General features: G+C 39.4%; 1 protein-coding gene across 7 annotated transcripts in view; it reads right to left on the bottom strand.

The window, feature by feature from the left end:
- Positions 1–19279, bottom strand: part of SLC9A9 (solute carrier family 9 member A9) — a 667550-nt gene that overhangs the window by 183175 nt on the left and 465096 nt on the right. For all 7 annotated transcript variants that reach the window (XM_029215042.1, XM_029215041.1, XM_029215045.1 and 4 more), the window contains one exon: positions 7122–7275. In XM_029215042.1, the coding sequence (XP_029070875.1) occupies positions 7122–7275 (154 nt within the window). The remainder of the gene's footprint in view (positions 1–7121; positions 7276–19279) is intronic.

Here is a 19279-nt window from a genome sequence, read left to right as displayed (position 1 = left end):
AGCGAGCCCAAAAGTTTATACACAATTTTATCGGATCACTTTCTTGTGCTCCCTCTACTCCACAATGTCTTCCACGTTTTCTGGCTTCCCAAAGCCCAGGGCTTTCGTTTCCCTACACTGCTACATGTTTCCCATGATTTTTTCATAATATTGGGCCTGTTTCCAAGCTCAAGCAATGATAAGATTAAGAGAGAAAAAAATGCAGGGGGACTTCTTCCCAAGGCCTCTGGACCTCAGCTCCTCTGGTTGGGAATCTGGGGTCCACTCAACTGTTGCTGCCATCATTACCACTGCTGCCTCAGGTTTGCCTGGTATTGGGATGAGAATGGAGTAAATGATAACAAACAAAAGAGGGGATTTCCCCCACTCTTTTGACCCACAGCAGTCCTCTGTCCTGTTCCTCATGTCCAAAACAGATAATTTCTTTTGCAGTTCTTCCTTGTTGTGCAGTTCTGGCCTTTAAACTGCCTTTGAGTTCAGGTCAAGAGATTCCAGAGAGGAAAAAAAAATGGGAAATTCATCACTGTTTTAATAGTACTCTGAATTCTGGTTTCCTTCCCCAATCTATCTGCTACCACTTGCTTTTAAGAGTCCTTAGATGACTGCTCCATTCATTCTGGCCAGGGATTTTAGTTGCATTCGTTGGAAGAGACAGAGGGGAGTAAGTGTGCTTACACCGTCTTGATCGGAACTGGAACCCCTCCGTAGTCTTTTGGATCACAAGTTCCAACTATTGCATTTAAAATATATTTTTTTCAGACTTCACCTATTACCCAAAGTAAAGATACATCTATTACTTAAAGTAAGGCACCTATATTTGATCATACTTTATGGTAGCAAGCTAATAAATTCTCTTTGATAGAGCAGAATGTTCACTGTTTGGTAAACTTAATAAATGGGTGAAGCTTATTAACATCGATGTTCTCAAGAGCATGTTGGAGAAGATAAATAAGAACACGCCTAGTGGAGGATAGCTGGCAGTTATGAACATAAAGACTATTATCTCTGAAACCGGCAAGATTCAGTACATGGAAAGAAATCATATTAAAGAACCCAGATGGCATTGGAGGCAAATTTAGGAGCTGCTAATCCCTGCTTGTTAAAAACCTAGGATATATTTAGGTTAACAATAGGTTACTAGACTTATACAATATCTTTAATAAAATATGTCAAACTGGATTGATTTAAGCAATAAATATTTGGAGTTGTGAAACATTTTTTAGAAGAGCCTATGGAAAATAGAACATAATTTTAAATGGGGGTTAGAGGTAGGGGATATTAAGTACAAGTTTACATTCAAATGAGTAAACTGGTTTTCCATGTTTCTTGACAAAGGGTATTTCTCGGACCTGCCAATTAATAAAAATTGAGACAAAGTGTACAAATTGGTTCACAGTCAATGCAAAATAATGAATTGATACACATTGATGAAGCGGTGCAAATTAAATATCTGAAGAGATCCTAAGCAAAGATTATCATGTTCAGAAGGAAATAAAGCATGTTCTAGAAAGAATCTTTCTGAGCTGTTGGATGAATATAACGCTTTTTGTGAGCATTTTTCCTTAAGAGGTTTATCATTTTGAATGCAGAAATAGGAGCTGCCTGTAAAACTGATGAATCTAATCATTACAAAAAATGAACTAAGCTCCCCAGAGGCTATTTCTTTCTATTCCCCATGTAAACCATGCTTTCATAAATACAACTAATTAATAACACTTTATATGTATGTATGTGTGTGTGTATATATATGCCATAGGCAGAAGAGTGTTTGGATAAGAAAAGGTTCATAGGTGATCATTTGGGTAGTGTTACAGCAACATTTATTGAGCACTTACTGTGTGCCCTAAATTTATACATGCAGTACTTAATCCATATAAAAATCTAAAGAGGTAGGTATTATTATTGTTCCAAGTTTACACATGAGAAAACTGAAGCATAGAGAGGTTAAATTTCTTGCTCTAGGTCCCACAGCTAGTAAGAGAGGGAGGCATGGTTGGGCCCCATACCGTCTGCCTGCAGAATGTGTGCACTGATCTACTATGTTAATACACCAGTGAAGTAAATTGTTAAGCATGCATGAGACTTTGGATGCTAGAAAGAAAACCAGGCAGAACACAATTGGATATGAAGGGAACTTGATTATATGTATTCTTCCATTATATAAATTTGACATTGCCTCACCTCAGCAATAAAGGAAGTCTGTATGTAAGCAGGTGTATTTAACTCTACTGTTAAGATTAAAAAATATTACTAAAGACAGTTCTCTCCTTACCACTGTTTGCATTCCCATGGTGGCTGTTATTATAAACTTTGTAGCCAGTGGGTATATATGATAAAGGAATCATTATAGGATGACATAAAATAGGATGGGCCATAAACCCAAAATAAAATTTAAATACTTAACTAAAATAATGGTAGTGGAGACATTGCACTAGTTAAAAGTTATTCACTCTGCAATGGACACAGGGCGGTATGTGTGATTTTTTGTTTGATCTGAGGAAGGGGCTGACAGCAGGCTGACTTGGGATCCCAGATGGGGTTGGGAAATGAGTCTGAGGGTAACAAATTCTTCTAATTCCAAATTCCTATAATTGAGGAAGACAAACGTCCCTGCTTGGCTACCTGAGATCAGGGCTGGCCTTGTTTACCTTTAACTTTTCTAGGTCAAGGAAAAAAATCTGCAGCAAGAAACTTCTGTGCGGCACTAGCAGGTCAACCCCATCACTCATGAGGGATGAAGATTTCCTGTGTTTGTTTTTAACTGGCCTGTCTTGCTTATAAAAGTACATCTCTTTTTCCCCAGAGAATTTGTTAATCAAGGTAGTTTGCAGGCTTCAGGAATTAGCTCATTTATTTGGGGCAGCAGAAGAATGAACCAGTTGGGAACGCAGGCCCTGGGCTCAGGCTGCCTGGCCTTGTAGTCTGACTCTGTAGCCAGACAGCGGGGTGACCCTGGGCCACTTTGCAAGGCCTCACCCACCCTAGGAGGTAGCTACTGCTACTGCTATACGGGGACATTTTATAGATTAGAGGCTGAGTCACAGGGAGGTCTTATGCCTGGCACTTTATTTTCTAAATATCTAGCACGGAGTAAATAGTCAATAAAAGCCAACTATTACTCTGAGATGTTCGAAGCAAAAATCTGGAAACTGTAGAAGTCATCTTGCTGGGGGCACTTTCTCATATTGTCTGGAATACAAGTTCTGAATTGCTCTTGTGTGCCAGGCTTTCTGTACTGTGGTTGAGGTATTTCGAAGAGATGGCTCCAGCATTCCTCTCTGGGAGAAGCCAGGAAAGGTTTGCACTGTGGTATGGGCTCCATTCTCATGAGTTCTGTTAACTCCATGTGACACCCTACCCTAAACTAAGGATGTGGTTACCATCCCGGATTACTTACCACTGCCGGAGAGCCCCGCCTCACTGGTTTCTGAGGTGTATTTGTAGGCATGTGTAATTATTTGGTGGACAATACTGTTTACTGGCCTCTGTAGGGCAAAGCCTGACACCTCTGATCTCTTGTTTTCTTGGCTAACAGCAGAGCTAGTCCTTGGAGACTGGGAGCTGGGTTTTCCTCACCACCAGTATTAATGTAATTCACAGAAGGGAGGAGATCTGGATTCTAATCAAGAAACCATTCTGCTTTCTTTTACATGAAAACCTCCAAAATAATACTGGGGGAGTCTTTTCTTTTTCTCTAGAATTTTAAGAAACAAAGGTTCGTGATTTATTTCAAATGCTGCATTAAAAATATTTGTTATTATTAAAAAAACAACAGCTTTAGGACAAGAAATTTGAATGTGCTTAGGATAAAACTTAACCAATGGAGAATTTGTTTCATATGTTAAGATCATGCTGAGTCTCTTTAAGCACGAAGTCATTGCTGTTTTAAAGTTTTTCTATCAAAGTGTAATTCATATTAATATTATCAATTTTTACCTTACATAAAACGTTTAATCTGCATCTTACTGTGGTAGTTTTCAGCTGAATGGCAAATTTTATAGGGACTAAAAAATAAATAAATAAACTCAAGTACATACCTAATAACTTAAGAGGAAAAAAAATGTAGAAATTTAAAACAATCAAAAAAGGGGGCTTCCCTAGTGGCTCAGTGGTTGGGAGTCCGCCTGCCGATGCAGGGGACATGGGTTCGTGCCCCGGTCAGGGAAGATCCCACATGCCATGGAGCGGCTGGGCCCATGAGCCATGGCCACTGAGCCTGCGCATCCGGAGCCTGTGCACCGCAATGGGAGAGGCCACAACAGTGAGAGGCCCGCGTACCGCAAAAAAAAAAAAAAAAAAAAAAAAAAAATGATGGATAACTATCATTTAAAAGCGATAATGAAATGAAGGATTTCTTTGATAGCATTATAAACCACAGTGGAAGTGGAGCATATGCTGGTATCACTATAACATGGTCAAACCAAATTTATGTCGTGCTTGTGTGTGTGTTTGAACATACACTAACTTATGATCCTATTCTTTTATGTTTATTCTATTGTGCTCTATTTCCTTCTCGTTGATCAATGCACAATGAATTTTTCTCTTCAAGTTAGCCCCTGCTTCCCTCCAGCATAGGTGCTAAAATTTTTAAACTTGAGGCTCAGGTGTGGGGCCCTGGGCAACCCCAGGCAAATCTGACAGTATTTAATATTAGCCCCATCTCTATGTGGGGTTATAAGTCTAAACCAGTGGTTCTCAAAATGTGGTCCTAGAGCAAGCAGCATCAGCATTGCCTGGAGTGTGGTTAAAATGCAAATACTTAGGCCCTGAACCAGACCTACTTGATCAGAAACTCTGGGGCAGGGGCCCAGCAATGTGGGTGTTTAGTGAGCCCTCCAGTTGGTTCTGATATTCATTAAAGTTTGAGAGCCTTTGGTCTTAACTTGGTCTTGCTGCCCTGTATCCTGTCTACCTGGGTTGACTTCCTAGATACACACATACCTATAAAGCTCAGTTATCCCCTCTGATTTCCTCATGACTGGGTCTCTGTCTCTCTGACTGGGTTTATGCCCTGATTTCAGATTAACACTCTAGCTCCCAGCTGGGATTTCCACCTGGTCTGCTGGACCAGAGCCCTGTCAGCTCCTTTCCTTAAATATATCACAGTCCTGCTTTTACTCTTCTCCCCTCCTGGCTGGTGGACAAGTCTGACATTGAATCGGTTGGGCCATTTGGAGCCAGTTCGCACTGGGGCATCTCCATGACCTGGGAACTCCATGCTGTGCCTCCCAGCAGGCCATAATAGCACTGGCCTAAGATGACCTCCAGTCCCCTCACCTGTGGACGTTATAGTTGACATTACTATCCTTCTTTATTAGTCCCTGTCCTATAACCTGATAAACATTCTAACCTGCCTAAGGCCCCATTTTATATTACCCTGTCCCTACTGATCTGGATATCAAGAGACTGCATGAGCTATAACATCTATCTGAAGTCAGTGGATACCTTTGGAAAACACTACAGTAGAGTTAGGTAAACATTTTAGGGTAAAACATGTATTGATTTGGGACAAATCCTTCAGAGTAAAGAAAGACAATAGTAGAAAATGAGTTATATTTGAATTACTTTAAGAAAATGTTGCCACTTTATGTTCTGAAATAAAGCACCACTTTATGTTCTGAATATTCTAATTTACCTGATAGAGCATTCAATACATTTATCTTGTGAGGATTGGTATCCTCTAACTTCTGCTTTCCAAGTCCTAATTTTTCCACGCATGGATCCACCTACTGAATTTATTTTCCCGAAACCTGAACACACCATTATCTTACTATCAGTTTACAGGAGACTCAATACTATAGCGTTTAATAAAATATTCGTGCTCATCCAGAGGAGCCTATAAGCAGCTACCACCGTGAAAGAAATTGAAGGTCACATTTATATGCCTAGAAAATAGTTCAACAAGTATTTCAAAACATTCTCCATTTCAACCTTTGGTCAAAGCCCTTTTATGTTTTAGCAATATTCACAATACTTGAAGAGGTCCTTTTTTCCTTGAATTGCATTTAATGCATAACCACTTGGCCCAGTTTAGACATAAGCTTTCTTACCCTAAACTCATGAGTCCTGCTTCTGCTTCTATTTGTCAGATGGATAGAAATTTGTCAGTAAAGCCTTAACAAAAGGAATTTACATGCGTACTTATATTCATTCAATTTTCCATGGAGCAATTATTTATTCCATTCTACTATGTGCCAAGCACTACATTGGTGCTGGAATAACAGAGTCCTTGCCTGAAAAAAATCTTCTTGGAAATCCCCTCCCAGTCAGATGGATCTTTTCTTGTCAGAGATGGTGGGTATGGATTTGCCTCACAGAGAATGGGTGGGGACCAGGGAGGGGCTGCATGATCATCAAGATGTAGGGCTTTGGAAAGTAAAATGTGATCTATGAAAGCACTGTTACATTCTGGGATGTGAAAATGAGGACCCAGATCAAAGAAACAAAGACAACAACATTTTACTTTTTCACAATTGGTACAAGCTATTCATTTTTCATCAAATCTTCTACTACCTGCATACTTTGGGTTAATAGCAATCATCTTCCAAGCACTGCTTACTGGATGGCCCCTAACTGAAGCCTTGACCCGATTTTCCTTTAAGAAATTGTCTAATCTGTGTCTATAGCATCCCTCTGGCCAAACATATGGTTGAATAATCAAATACGTTTAAGCATTTCCTGTGTCTCTAATTCTATCCTAAGTGCTGTGACAAATTAAAAACAAAGCAAATTCATTTTCTCCTTGGTATTATAGTTTTTTCTCTATAAATTCTACTGTATCATAAGTAACTTGAGGACAAGACTCATGTCTCACTCATTTTTGTGAACTCCATGGATTATCACATTATACTCAGTAAATATGATTGAATGGAAAAATTCATAAAGAAATTCATTTCTAGGGACTGTAGACTACAAACATCATCCTGAGATTTCTAGAACTCTTGGAAAAGTCAGTTCTGTTGGTGATAGGTCACACTGTTTCACCTTGTGAATGAAGGTCAACTTGACCCCAGGGAAAGTTAGTGTACAGACATGCCATTGTACTCTTGACCAGTCAGCAACATCAGAAACAGTGCAGCCATGCCTCATAATGATTTCCTTTGTTAAGCAGTGTCACTCACCTGATCTGAAGCCAAGTCAGCATGGGGGTTGTTCCTCCTCCGAATACCCAGACTGTGAAGAACACGAGGAGCAGAGTGGTGGTAAACATCATTTGCTTGGGCTGAGATTCTGTGTTCCGAATAGCTAAGGCAAAAGCTATCGCTCCTCGCAAACCTGATGGAGAAAAACCAAAGAAGGAAAAGAAACATCTGCACGAGTGTCATTCTCATTTCATTGAATTTATCTTTACAATTTACTGACAAACACAATTGTATTTTAAAATTAAACTTTTAATTTTGAGATAACTGTAGACTCACATGCAGTTGTAAGAAATAATAGGGACTTACTGTGTGCCCTTTCCCCATTTTCTCCCCAGCGGTGATATCTCGTCTTGCAAAACTGTCTAGTACAATATCACACCCAGGATTTTGACACTGATATAGTCAAGATTCAGTACATTCCCAACACCATAAAGATCCCTCATGTTGCCCTTTATACTCACACCTACTTCTCTTCCACAAACTCCTTAACATCTGGCAGCCAGCAATCAATCATCCATTTCTATAATTTTGCCGATTCAGGAATGTTATATAAATGGAATCATGAAGTACGTAGCCTTTTGTAATTGGCTTTTTTTTTCACCCAGTGTAATTTTTGGATACTCATCCAGGTTGCCAAATGTATTGATAGTTTGTTCCTTTTTATTGTTGAGTAGTATTTCCATGGTATGGATATTCCACAGTTTGTTTAACCATCATCTGTTAAAGGACACCTGGGTAGTTTCCAGTTTTGGGCTATTACAAAAAAGGCTGCTGTGTGAATGAATGTAAGTTTTCAGCTCTCTGAGATAAATGCCCAGGAGTGCAATCACTGAGTTATATGGTATTTGCATGTTTTTTTTAATTAATTGATTTTAATTAAAAATTTTATTGAAGTAACATTATTTAAATTTATATGTATAACATTGTATATATTACAACATGTTTCACGTGTCCAACATTATATTTCTTTTTTTAATTTAATTTTTTATATATATATATATATATATATATATATATATTTTTAAATTTTATTTATTTATTTATCTTTTTGCGGTACACGGGCCTCTCACTATTGCGGCCTCTCCCATTGTGGAGCACAGGCTCCGGACGCACAGGCTCAGTGGCCATGGCTCACGGGCCCAGCCGCTCCGCGGCATGTGGGACCTTCTCAGACTGGGGCATGAACCCGTGTCCCCTCCCTCGGCAGGCGGACTCTCAACCACTGCGCCACCAGGGAAGCCCCTATAGCATGTTTTTAAAAGAAATTACTACCAAACTTTTCCAGAATGGCTCTAGCATTTTACATTCCCAGCAGCAATAGATAAGTCATCCAGTTTCTCCGCCTTTACCAGCCTTTAGTGTTGTCATTATTTTAAATTTTAGCCATTTTGATAGCTTATTGGGGTTATAATTTCCATTTTCCTAATGGTATTGTACATTTTTTAATGTGCTCATTTGTGATCCATCTACCTGCTTGGGTGAAATGGCTCTTTGTGTCTTTATCTCATTTTCTAATTGAATTGTTAGATGTTTGTTAAATTTTGAGAGTTCTTTATATATTCTAGATAATAGTCCTTTGTTGGATATATAGTTTGCAAATATTTCCTCCCACTTTGTAGCTTTTTATTGATAAAGTCTAATCTGTTGATTTTTCCTTTTATAAATCATCTATTTGGAGCCAAGTCTAAGAACTCTTTACTTAGCTCTAGGTCCCAAAGATTTTCCCCTATATTTTAAAATTTTTTCTAAAAGTTATTTAGCTTTACATTTTACCTTTAAGTCCATGCTCATCTTGAGTTAATTTTGGTATAAGTGGCGAGTTTTAGGCTGAAGATCTTTTTTTTTTTTTTTTTTTTATGGTACACTGTCATGATTACTGTAGGTATATGGTAGGACTTAGTATTGGGTAGACCTCCTGCACTGTTGGTGGGAATGTAAATGGATACAGCCACTATGGAGAACAGTAAGGAGGTTCCTTAAAAAACTAAAAATAGAACTACCATATGACCCAGCAATCCCATTACTGGGCATATATACCCTGAGAAAACCATAATTCAAAAAAACAGATGTACCACAATGTTCATTACAGCACTATTTACAATAGCCAGGACATGGAAGCAACCTAAATGTCCATTGAGAGATGAATGGATAAAGAAGATGTGGCACATATATACAATGGAATATTACTCAGCCATAAAAAGAAATGAAACTGAGTTATTTGTAGTGAGGTGGATGGACCTAGAGTCTGTCATACAGAGTGAAGTAAGTCAGAAAGAGAAAAACAAATACCTTATGCTAACGCATACATATGGAATTTAAGAAAAGAAATGGTACTGATGAACCTAGTGGGAGTGCAGAAATAAAGACGTAGACATAGAGAATGGACTTGAGGACACTGGGTGGGTGGGGAAGGGGGAAGCTGGGGCAAAGTGAGAGTAGCATCGACATATATACACTACCAAATGTAAAATAGTTAGCTAGTGGGAAGCAGCCGCATAGCACAGGGAGATCAGCTCGGTGCTTTGCTACGACCTAGAGGGGTGGGATAGGGAGGGTAGGAGGGAGGCTAAAGAGGGAGGAGATATGGGGACATATGTATGCGTATGGCTGATTCACTTTGTTGTACAACAGAAAATAACACAGTACTGTGAAGCAATTATACTCCAATAAGGATCTATTTAAAAAAAAAATCGGGTAGAGTGATTCTTATTTTTCATTTTCAAAACTGTTTTAAATATTCTAGATCTTTTGCCTTTCCATAAAATTTTAAAAGAATATTGTCTGTATTTACAAAAAAAATCTTTCTGGGTACAAATACTTTTAGAAAATCAAGTGTGTTAGACAACAAGGAAAACCAAGCTTATGGACCGTTGAAAATTAATAAACGATTAAATGACATTTAAGAATTATTCCAGCCTGAGAACATACTTTTACAAAGTCTATAATCTAAACTGACCTATTAAAACCTGCTTTTTTGTCTATTTTTCTTCTTTAATAATAATATGTTAATTGAATTTTTATGAAGCCATATTAAATATATTTGCAAGAAGATGTTAAAGAAGATTAAATGCTACAATTTCAAATCAAAGTGTGATGACATTATAAAAACAGATGTAGACTTTGAAGAAAAGTAAATAAAAGCACGAGTAGTAAAATAAAAAAGTTAAAACTGAAAATCTCTCTTGGGTAACACAAGACTTATAAGACATTTACAGGCTCTGTTACACCACGTAACAGGGCAAATAAACATTTATAATGATAGCAAGTATAAGTCAAAGGTAGTGATTTTTGCTACTTTTATAGGAAGGTTTAAGTCACATACATAAAATTTCAATGGTCCATTTTTTATAATATTTATTGTATTAATATCATCTAGGTTTCTAATTTTCTAAATCTTTATTCATACATTAAGAGACTTTTAGAAATTGGATACAGGTTAGGATGGGAAAAACTATAACTACTTTGGTCTTTATCCTTGGCTTCGCAACTTAGAATATAATGTTCCTTTCTCATCTTTACACTGAGAATATACAAGAGACAAGTGGCATAACACAAGATCCAGAGGATTAGAATAGAGAGACTTAATATATTTTGCCTGAAAGAAGGAAGCCTCAGAAAGAGAGAGGAACATGCACTCTGATTATAAAATTACCTTCAAGGAACAAAATGTAATGGAGGAAGAAAATTATTCTAAATCTCCATGTAGACAAGGAAATGGCCTGAAGATAAGAAAGATAACATTTGAAGTAGATATTAATAAAGAAAAAAATTTTTTTCATCAGAAATTCTGAACACTTAGATGGCTGTACTCAAGAAGAGTACACCAGAGACGTTCATGCACTTAGACCCAGCTGGGGACAAGAGAGTGGGGATATTAATAACCCTTATTACTGGAGAATATTTCAATAACGTTCTCTCCAGGAAATACAAATGGTGTCATTAGGGAATGAGAACTGAAAGAAACAGTTTTCCAACAGCCTTCTATATCTGAGGAGAAAATGTATAGGTTAAGGTAAAGCTCCTAGCAGTGTTTAATCAGGACAAGATTGGAGATAGAAAGTGATCTTTTCTTTTTCCCTTTTCCTCAAGCTCACATTTCCAGAAGTGTCCATAAAGAAGCATTACTCCAGTTAAGTGGTGTGTATTAGAAATATTAAGTGATAAGACTCTAAGTATTTGTTTTCATTATATTGAATATTTGTGTGTGTGTGTGTTTTTGGCTTTGTTTTTTCATTTTTTGTTTTGTTTTTACTTTGAATTTTGTGAGAAAGAGAAAAATAGAGACTGGAATAAAAGTTAAAACTTGCTACGTCATGTTTATTGTAAAGTTCATGTTAGTTATCAAGGGCAAGGAAGGACATAATCATTTATCTTCCTGAATATGTTTAATAATGTATTGTTATTATGTTAAACTAGCATAACTAGGCTCTTAAATCTAAATTATCTATACATGAGCAGTTCTTAGTTTAAAAATATACTCAAAAGATGTATGTTATTCTGACTTCTAAAAAAATCTGTATCCTATAAATAAAACTCTATATTTACAGGAGATGCAATGTGGAGATCTCTTTAAAAAAAAGAAGAAAGAAAAATGCAGCCACTGCCTTGTACTTGTACTTGTGGAATATTAAGAAACATTGATATTTAGAACCAACTTCAAGATGGCTCTATAAGAGAAGCCCTCCCCCATATAATGGTCACCTAAAAAAACACAGAAACAGTGTGTTTTTGGAGAAGAGAGTATCTGTCTGTAGCCCTGGCCACTTTTCGCAAATATGGCTCATGCCACATGTGAGATGGCCTAGTAGCATGGGAAGCATGGAACTGAGAAAGGTGAGGTCACTAAGTAGACAAAGTGAAGCTCATTTAGAACTCTAGATGAGAACAACTGCCTACATACCATTCATCCTTTATGATGCCAAAGTTATTGATCACGCATTTGGCACCTAGACAATTGTCAAATCAATGGCCATTCGTTGCTTCATTCAGCACATATGTGTCTTAGCCTGACATAACAAAATACCACTGTCTGGGTGGCTCCAACAATAGAAAATATTTCTCACAGTGTGGAAGCTGAGATGTCTAAGATCAGGGTGTCAGCATGGCCAGGTCTGGTGAGAGCTTTCTCTCTGGCTTGCAGAAGGCTACCTGCTTGCCATGCAAGAGCAAGCTCACTGGTGTCTCTTCTTAATTCTATCACAGGGCACCCCACCCTCATAACCTCATCTAAACCTAATTGTCTCCCAAAGGCTCCATCTCCAAATAACGTCATATTGGAAGTTAGGGCTTCAACTTATGGATTTGAAGGGGACACTATGTGAGGGGAGTCCATAGCAATATGTACTGATTATCTGTTATGTGGAGGCTCTGGGCACACTTATCCTATCTCCTTCACACCATGGATTTGGGAAACAGAGGACTTTAGGACTGAAATAAATTACTTAGGCTACCAGCAAAATACTAGAAATTAAAGATTAGTACTGACTTAGGAGTTTCTTTTAGCAAAACACTATTTTCCAAGAACACATGCCATCTTGCTTACAAACCAGGAAATTCAGAACTCATTATCAAAACTTGTGTTTTATTTTATTTAATGGGTACTTTGATTCTTTGGATTTACCTTTCTTTTTCTCTTTGTTTTGGCCAACTAATGGACATAATTTTATACTTTTGGGGGTTATAGACTATATCATCTCATTTTAGATGGGTTTACTGTTCAGAGACTTGACATATTTCACATACTCAGTTGGAAAGTTAGCATCATCTTGTGGAATAAAAGAATTACCTGAAATTAAATGTGGTTTCACTTAAAATTGGCCTCTAAGGGATTGTTATGTTAATTATGTCGATGTTCTATTCATAACAATAGAAGACTATTGAACCAAGGAAGGCTTTCAGTCAAGGACCCCTGCTGCAGAAAAAGTGCAGCTTCCTGTTTATCTTTAAACAGCAAAAGTGAAACTTAATCTGTTATAAATTTGCAAATGTGTTCTGAACAGGGTGAAGGTCTATTACAGCTACATTTAAATCACAAGAATACAAGTACCCCCTAAGGCATCTGCATTGAAGGTGCAAAGCAAGAGTCTAAACCTAAACATTTATTGAGCACTCACTCTAGACTACCTGTTACCCAAGGCACGGTGGGGGGATGCAATGGTGAGGAAGCTTGGGCTCCTCTATTTTAGGGCTCATGGTTCTACAAAAATGAGTCTCTTAACAGGTAAATTATGATAACATATATTAGAGGTATAAAGAGCATGCTTTGCATGTATAGTCTGTTGAAGAAAAAGGTAAGATTGCTAAATTTCATGAGGGCCCAAATCATGGCCATTGTTAACAAATGTGCAATGTTTAAGGCACTGAAATCAATGGTGGGGTGAAAGAGGTCTTTGCACATGTGGTTTTCTATACTTGAATCATTTTTCTCCCATTCAAATTTTCTCTAGTTCTTTCTTCTATAACCCTCACCCAAATTTCACCTAATTCCAAGGATCTTCAGAGCTCAGCTGTACCTCTGATTTCTCTATGAAGCCTCCACTGAGGTCTGGGCCTGGGTTAGGCTAACTGACATTCCCAGTACAAACTGTGCTTGGCCTATCAGGTGACTTATGACATTACACTGTAATTGGCTGGCTCTTTGTTTATCCACCCACGTAGAGCGATGCCAAGCACACAAAAGGTCAATGAAGAGATGAATGTTCTGATTCTTCATGATTCTTGATTACAAATGGAAAAGTGATTGATATCTCTTAGTTCAATGGAATGGTTGAGTAATTGTTTCTTCAAGTTTGGCTTCTGCCCTTTTATTATTTATTGAGACCCTTAAAGCCTCGTACTGAGAGTCAAGAGACCTGGGATCTGTTTTCAGTCCTGCCCGACAGGATGCATGATCATTAGCCTCGTCTGAATCTGTGTTGTCTCATCACTAAATGGAGGTTTTAAGACTAGCTTGTGGTCTTTAACCAGAAGTGCACATCAGAATCAACTGTGAAACTTAAAAATGTATGAGTTATTCATGCTAGTGTCCTGACTCTAGAGATTTGGATTCAGCAGAGAATGAGTTACCTGAAAGCTCGGGCTCCTCTCTCTTCCCTCTGTACCACCTTGGTCCAAGGCCCATCACCTCACACTCTGATTGTGCCCCTGACCAACACCCTGGTCTCTTGGCCTAACAGCCTCCATCCTTTCTTCCTTCCAGACTATCAACGTCCCTCTGAACAGTTTCCTCAGAATCTAGCTTTTTGAGGTGGTGATCTGACCCAGAAACCATAAGTGGCTTCCTACAGCCCATAGAAACACTTCAATCAGAATTTTGCTCCCCCTTCCGGTCTACCTCCTCTTGTCCACTGAGAGCTTTGCATACCAACAAGGTGGTCTTCTTTCTCTCAGTAAACAATGGTTATCCTTGCCCCTACGCCATGATCTCACTGTTAAGCCTGTGTTTCACTTCCTTCTGCCTCTATTCCACCCCCATGAAGTTTTCCTGAAATACTCCAGTCCACATTGCTCTCTCTTTCTTGGAAATCCTATAAAACACATTGCTCATGCCACTCATATTATTAAATGATAGTCTGAGATGAATCAGTAGTTTAATATGATCTATTCTTTACTATCAATTATTAATCTTTTAAAAGGTTGGAATTACAACTTCTTTACACAACGTAATATCTCTCATAGTATCCAAAACGTGAAACTCAGTAAATGCTTTTGAATTGAATGATTACAGTGGCTTCAGACTCTCGAGATATGAGGTTGTGACGTTCATGTGTTCCTTCATTCATTCGGGCTCTAGGGGATAGCAGAAAACAAGAGAGAGTTTCTGCCTTAAAGGGGCTTCCAGATTAGTTTAAAAAAGAAAAGAAAAAGTAATATGTAAGTTGTTGTGAAGAAAACAAAAGTAGGATAAGAAGATAGAGGATATATTTATGTGAAGGCTTGGAGTGTTTAGGGTGGTTAGGAAAGCCACTTTGGTTAGGTGACATTTGAGCATAAACTCTAATGAGGGAGAGGCCATGTGGGTGTCTGGAAGAAAAGCACTCCAGGCTTCTGGAACAGTAGGCGCAAAGGCCCTGAGGCAAGGATATGCCTGATATGTTCGCATAGCAGCAAAGGGGCTGGTGTGGCTAGAATGGAATCAATGGGGGGCGGGAGGTGGGGGGTGAGTGGAAGGAGATAATGCTCAAGAGGTAACCGAGCCAGATCATGCTGGGCTCTTGAACAGCAAGGCTTTTGAATTTTATTTTGAGATGGAAAACTTCAGGAAGGTTTTTGGCAGGGTAGTGCTAGGATCTATTCTATGGTTAAAGGGATCACTTTGGCTCTGTTATGAAAAACAGATCTCCAGGCTGGAGGCAGGAGGTCAGTGAGAAGCCTGCGGCATAATCCAGGCAAGAAGTGGAAGTGGATCAGAACAGGATGGTAGCATGGTAAGTACTGGAATAATGTCAAAGGTTGACAATATTTGCTGATGGGTTGGATGAGGGGTATGAGAAGAAGACAGAACTCCAAGAACTTATGGCCTGAACAACTGGAAGAATTGGGGGAAGCTGTGGGAAGAGCATATTGGGGTGTCTGGGGGAGATCAAGGGTTATATTCCAGCCATGTGAAATCTATGATCCCTAGTAGTCATACAAGCGCAGAGGTTGAGTGGGTGGTTGGAGCTAAGGGTCTGGAGTTCAGGGGAGAGGTTAGAGTCGTTTTTACTGGAGACAGTGGGGAGTTGGGAGGAAAGTTTGGAGTTTGAAAAGTGTGGGAAGATAAAGTTGATTTTAAACCATGTTTTCTCTTGCTTTAAGGACTTTGTGCTGCTTCTCGCACCTCCAGTGCTCTTCCCAGGCTTCCCCTCACCCCCTTCCCCAGTCTCCCCACTGCCGGCCCCCAGCCCTGGCTGCTCCTCATTCATTTCAGTCCTCAGAAAGGCTGCCCTGACCATGCCATCTAAGTGCCCTCCACTCGAACCCAGGCCTTTTTTACATGTCATTTATTACACTGATCACCATCTGAAATTATATGTTTGTTTTTTAGCCTTTAAGACCTGTGTCCCTCCACAAGACAGTGAGCTCAGTGACAGCAGGCCCAGTGCTAGGATGGTGCCTCTCATATAGCAGGCACTCCTTAAGCATTGGATAAATGCATGAGTGAATGGATGAGGGAAAGATCATATTTTGCCTTTGAAACATAATTGGAATCCAAAGGAAAATGAACAGTAGCTGGACAGGGATGCAGAAATGTCCCTGAGAAACTGACCCATTCTTTAAAAGAAATATCCCTTAGATAAGTTATTTTGCTGCCTTTCTTTTCATTTGGGATATAATCCATTGCAGTACCTTTTTTTCCTTTCATTTCAAGTACTGTGAGGGGGTTGATTTCAAAGATTTAACACATTCTCATCAGTCTGATAAATCAAACCCTAGTTTGAGTCTACAGTAGAATTATGTATTGCTTTTACCTTTGCTGAAGTCCCATGACCTTGCAAAAGGTAACTACTTTCAGCAGAAATGTCAGTCTGATTTCAAAATACATTTTCCAGGATAGTACAACCTTGTTATACAGTCCCAGTTTCAGTTCAACGCCGTTTTATCACATGGAAGCGAAGCCAACAGATTGTTTCAGTGAAAAAGCCTCTGCATTCAAAAATAAATTGAGTTTTTCTGGAAACTAAGTCTGTGTTAGACGAGCAGAACTTTCTTTCCTTCATCTCTCTTCCTGAACTTGAATCATTTAAACCTAAGGCCACTGAGAAGGAATGCGACATAACTTCAATATATTTTTGCATAAAATGAAGTTTGTTTTTGGACACCTTAGGCAGCCAGGAAGGGTAATTGTAAATAGGATTAGCTCTGTCACAGCTCTGAGTCAACATGCATAGATGCCTCTGTCTTTGGAAGTTTAGTTTTACGTAGGGAAGGTAGATGTGGTAGGAAACTGTGGAATAATCCTTGCCACTAGCTGAAATCTTCAATGCAGGGTTTCAAGAGAAAGGCTGAGAGAGATCAGAAGAAAGTCAACTTTCTGTGAGCAGTACCCAACTTATGGCCAGCTTGTGTTTCAAAGGTCAACTTATAAGTTTCCTATTTGACCAGTGGTTCTCAACTTGGGTGAGTTTGTCCCCCAGGGAATATTTGGCAATGTCTGAGGACATTTGTGATTGTCCACAACTGGAAGGTGGGAGGCGCTAATGTTAATCTAGTGGGTAGAGACCAGGGGTGCTGCTAAATATTCTACCATGTACAAGACAGACCCCACAAAAAGGAATTATCAGTCCCCAAATATCAATAGTTGCTGGTTTGAGAAACCCTAGTTTAGACACTGGATTGCTTTTTTTCCCATAGGATCAACGCTAAAAATATTCCTACTGCAGAGGGCTATTTTGGCAAAGATGGCTATCTGTCCACCGGAACCTATTTTTATCATCCATGCTATGCTGCTATAACTGCATAAACTACATTTCCTAGCGTCTCTTGCAGCTAGGAATACAGCTGGTTCTCACCAGAGAAATGAGAGCAGAGGTGATACATGTCATTTCTGGGCCCAGGCTTTTAAGAAAAGCTACCTACCCCAGTCTCTCTTTCCCATGGTTCCACCAGCCAGTTATAAATCATGATGAATCCCTATAGCAGTAGTTCCCAGACTTTAGCTACATCAGCATTACCTGGAGGACCTGTTCAACCTTAGATTGTTGGGCTCCACCCCCAGAGTGTCTGATTTCAGTCGGTCTGTGGTGGGGCTTGAGGATTTGCATTTCTAACAAGTTTCCAGGTGTTGCTGATACTAATGGTCCAGGGACCACACTTTTAGAACCCTTGACTTAGGGGATTATGATGCCACAAGATGGAAGGAGCCTGGTGATATCTGAATCACCACCTGGAGGAGAGGCATCTTTCCCCCACCCTCATGTTAATATCAACCCTACCTGTGACTTGAATGAGAGAGGATTTACTACTGTGGTTCAACAACTGAATTTTAGGAGTCTGTGTGTTCTAGCAGCTTAGCCTATCATAAGGCTCTCTACATCTACCAAACCTACATCTCTCTCCCTTACATGTCCCTGTAGAATCTCAGAATATTTTCTTAACAGATGAGGGAATATGGGCTGGGAAGGATGGAGTAGCAAGGTTACATAGTAAATGGTATGGCTTGTTATTCAATCTGTTTCATTCCCCCCATTGAATATATAACCCATAACAAAGATTTAAAAAATCATGATTATCTTAATAATTTGAATTTTTAGGAAAGATGCGAAGAAGAAAATTTTCTTCCCTTTTCCCAGGCAGACGATCAACCTGAGGCAACATTTTGAAAAAGATGTTTTGCCTTTTGCTCTCCCTCCCCAATTCTTTCTGCACCTTCTCTCTCTGTGTCTCGGTGTCTCTGTCTCTCTCCCCCTTTCCGTGCATTACTGCCATCATGCTGCCCTCCCCATCCCAGTCCCAGACACCCGACTCTAAAATGATCGGTTTTTGACTCTCCAGTCAAAAACCCCATTTCCGCACGCAGCCAAAATGAGCTTCCTGCCAGGAAGAAAACAATTGGAAGGAAGAAATCTGCTGGGGAAGGGTAGCACACAATTCTCCTGAAGGGCGTGCTTTTTAAAATAGTTAACATGCGTGCTTTCACGTTTACTTGTGGAATTTAAAACAGCTCCAGGAAGGTCTAGTGACATTTTTCAGGCACTGAGGGAAGTGGATGGTGAGTGGGACTGAGGATCCTGTAAAGGGAGGGCAATGCTGTTATTCACAGGCAGGGGACCTCTGGTGTCTCCTTCTGCCCTCAAGTGTGATCACAGGTCTCTAACTTTTGGAAGAGGGTCAGTGGGAGGCTGGGCAGTGCGGCTGGGACCCAGCCCTACTCACAGAGGTTTGGTCTGTCTGTGAAGGATTTGGTTGCCCAAACAGCACTGCAATGTCCCCAGTATATTAGAGCAAGTGCTGATAATTCCTAAATGATGTAATGGCCCTATGGAAATTTAGCACAAGGCATTTTTAAATGTAAATGCTTCTTGCTCATTTGCACATATAACTTACTAGAGTCAATCCTATTGACTTCTTCTGAACTCTATCCACAGAACCTGAGGGCAGAATTAGAGGGATTTATGCATGGCACAGACAGACTTATTTTTTGAGCTTGGTTCGTGTGT

The sequence above is a fragment of the Monodon monoceros genome, unplaced genomic scaffold, assembly GCF_005190385.1.
Source record: "Monodon monoceros isolate NGI ecotype Baffin Bay Population unplaced genomic scaffold, NGI_Narwhal_1 Super_Scaffold_11, whole genome shotgun sequence".
In the NCBI taxonomy this organism is placed as follows: Eukaryota; Metazoa; Chordata; class Mammalia; order Artiodactyla; family Monodontidae; genus Monodon; species Monodon monoceros.
This window is presented reverse-complemented; position numbering and strand designations above follow the sequence as displayed.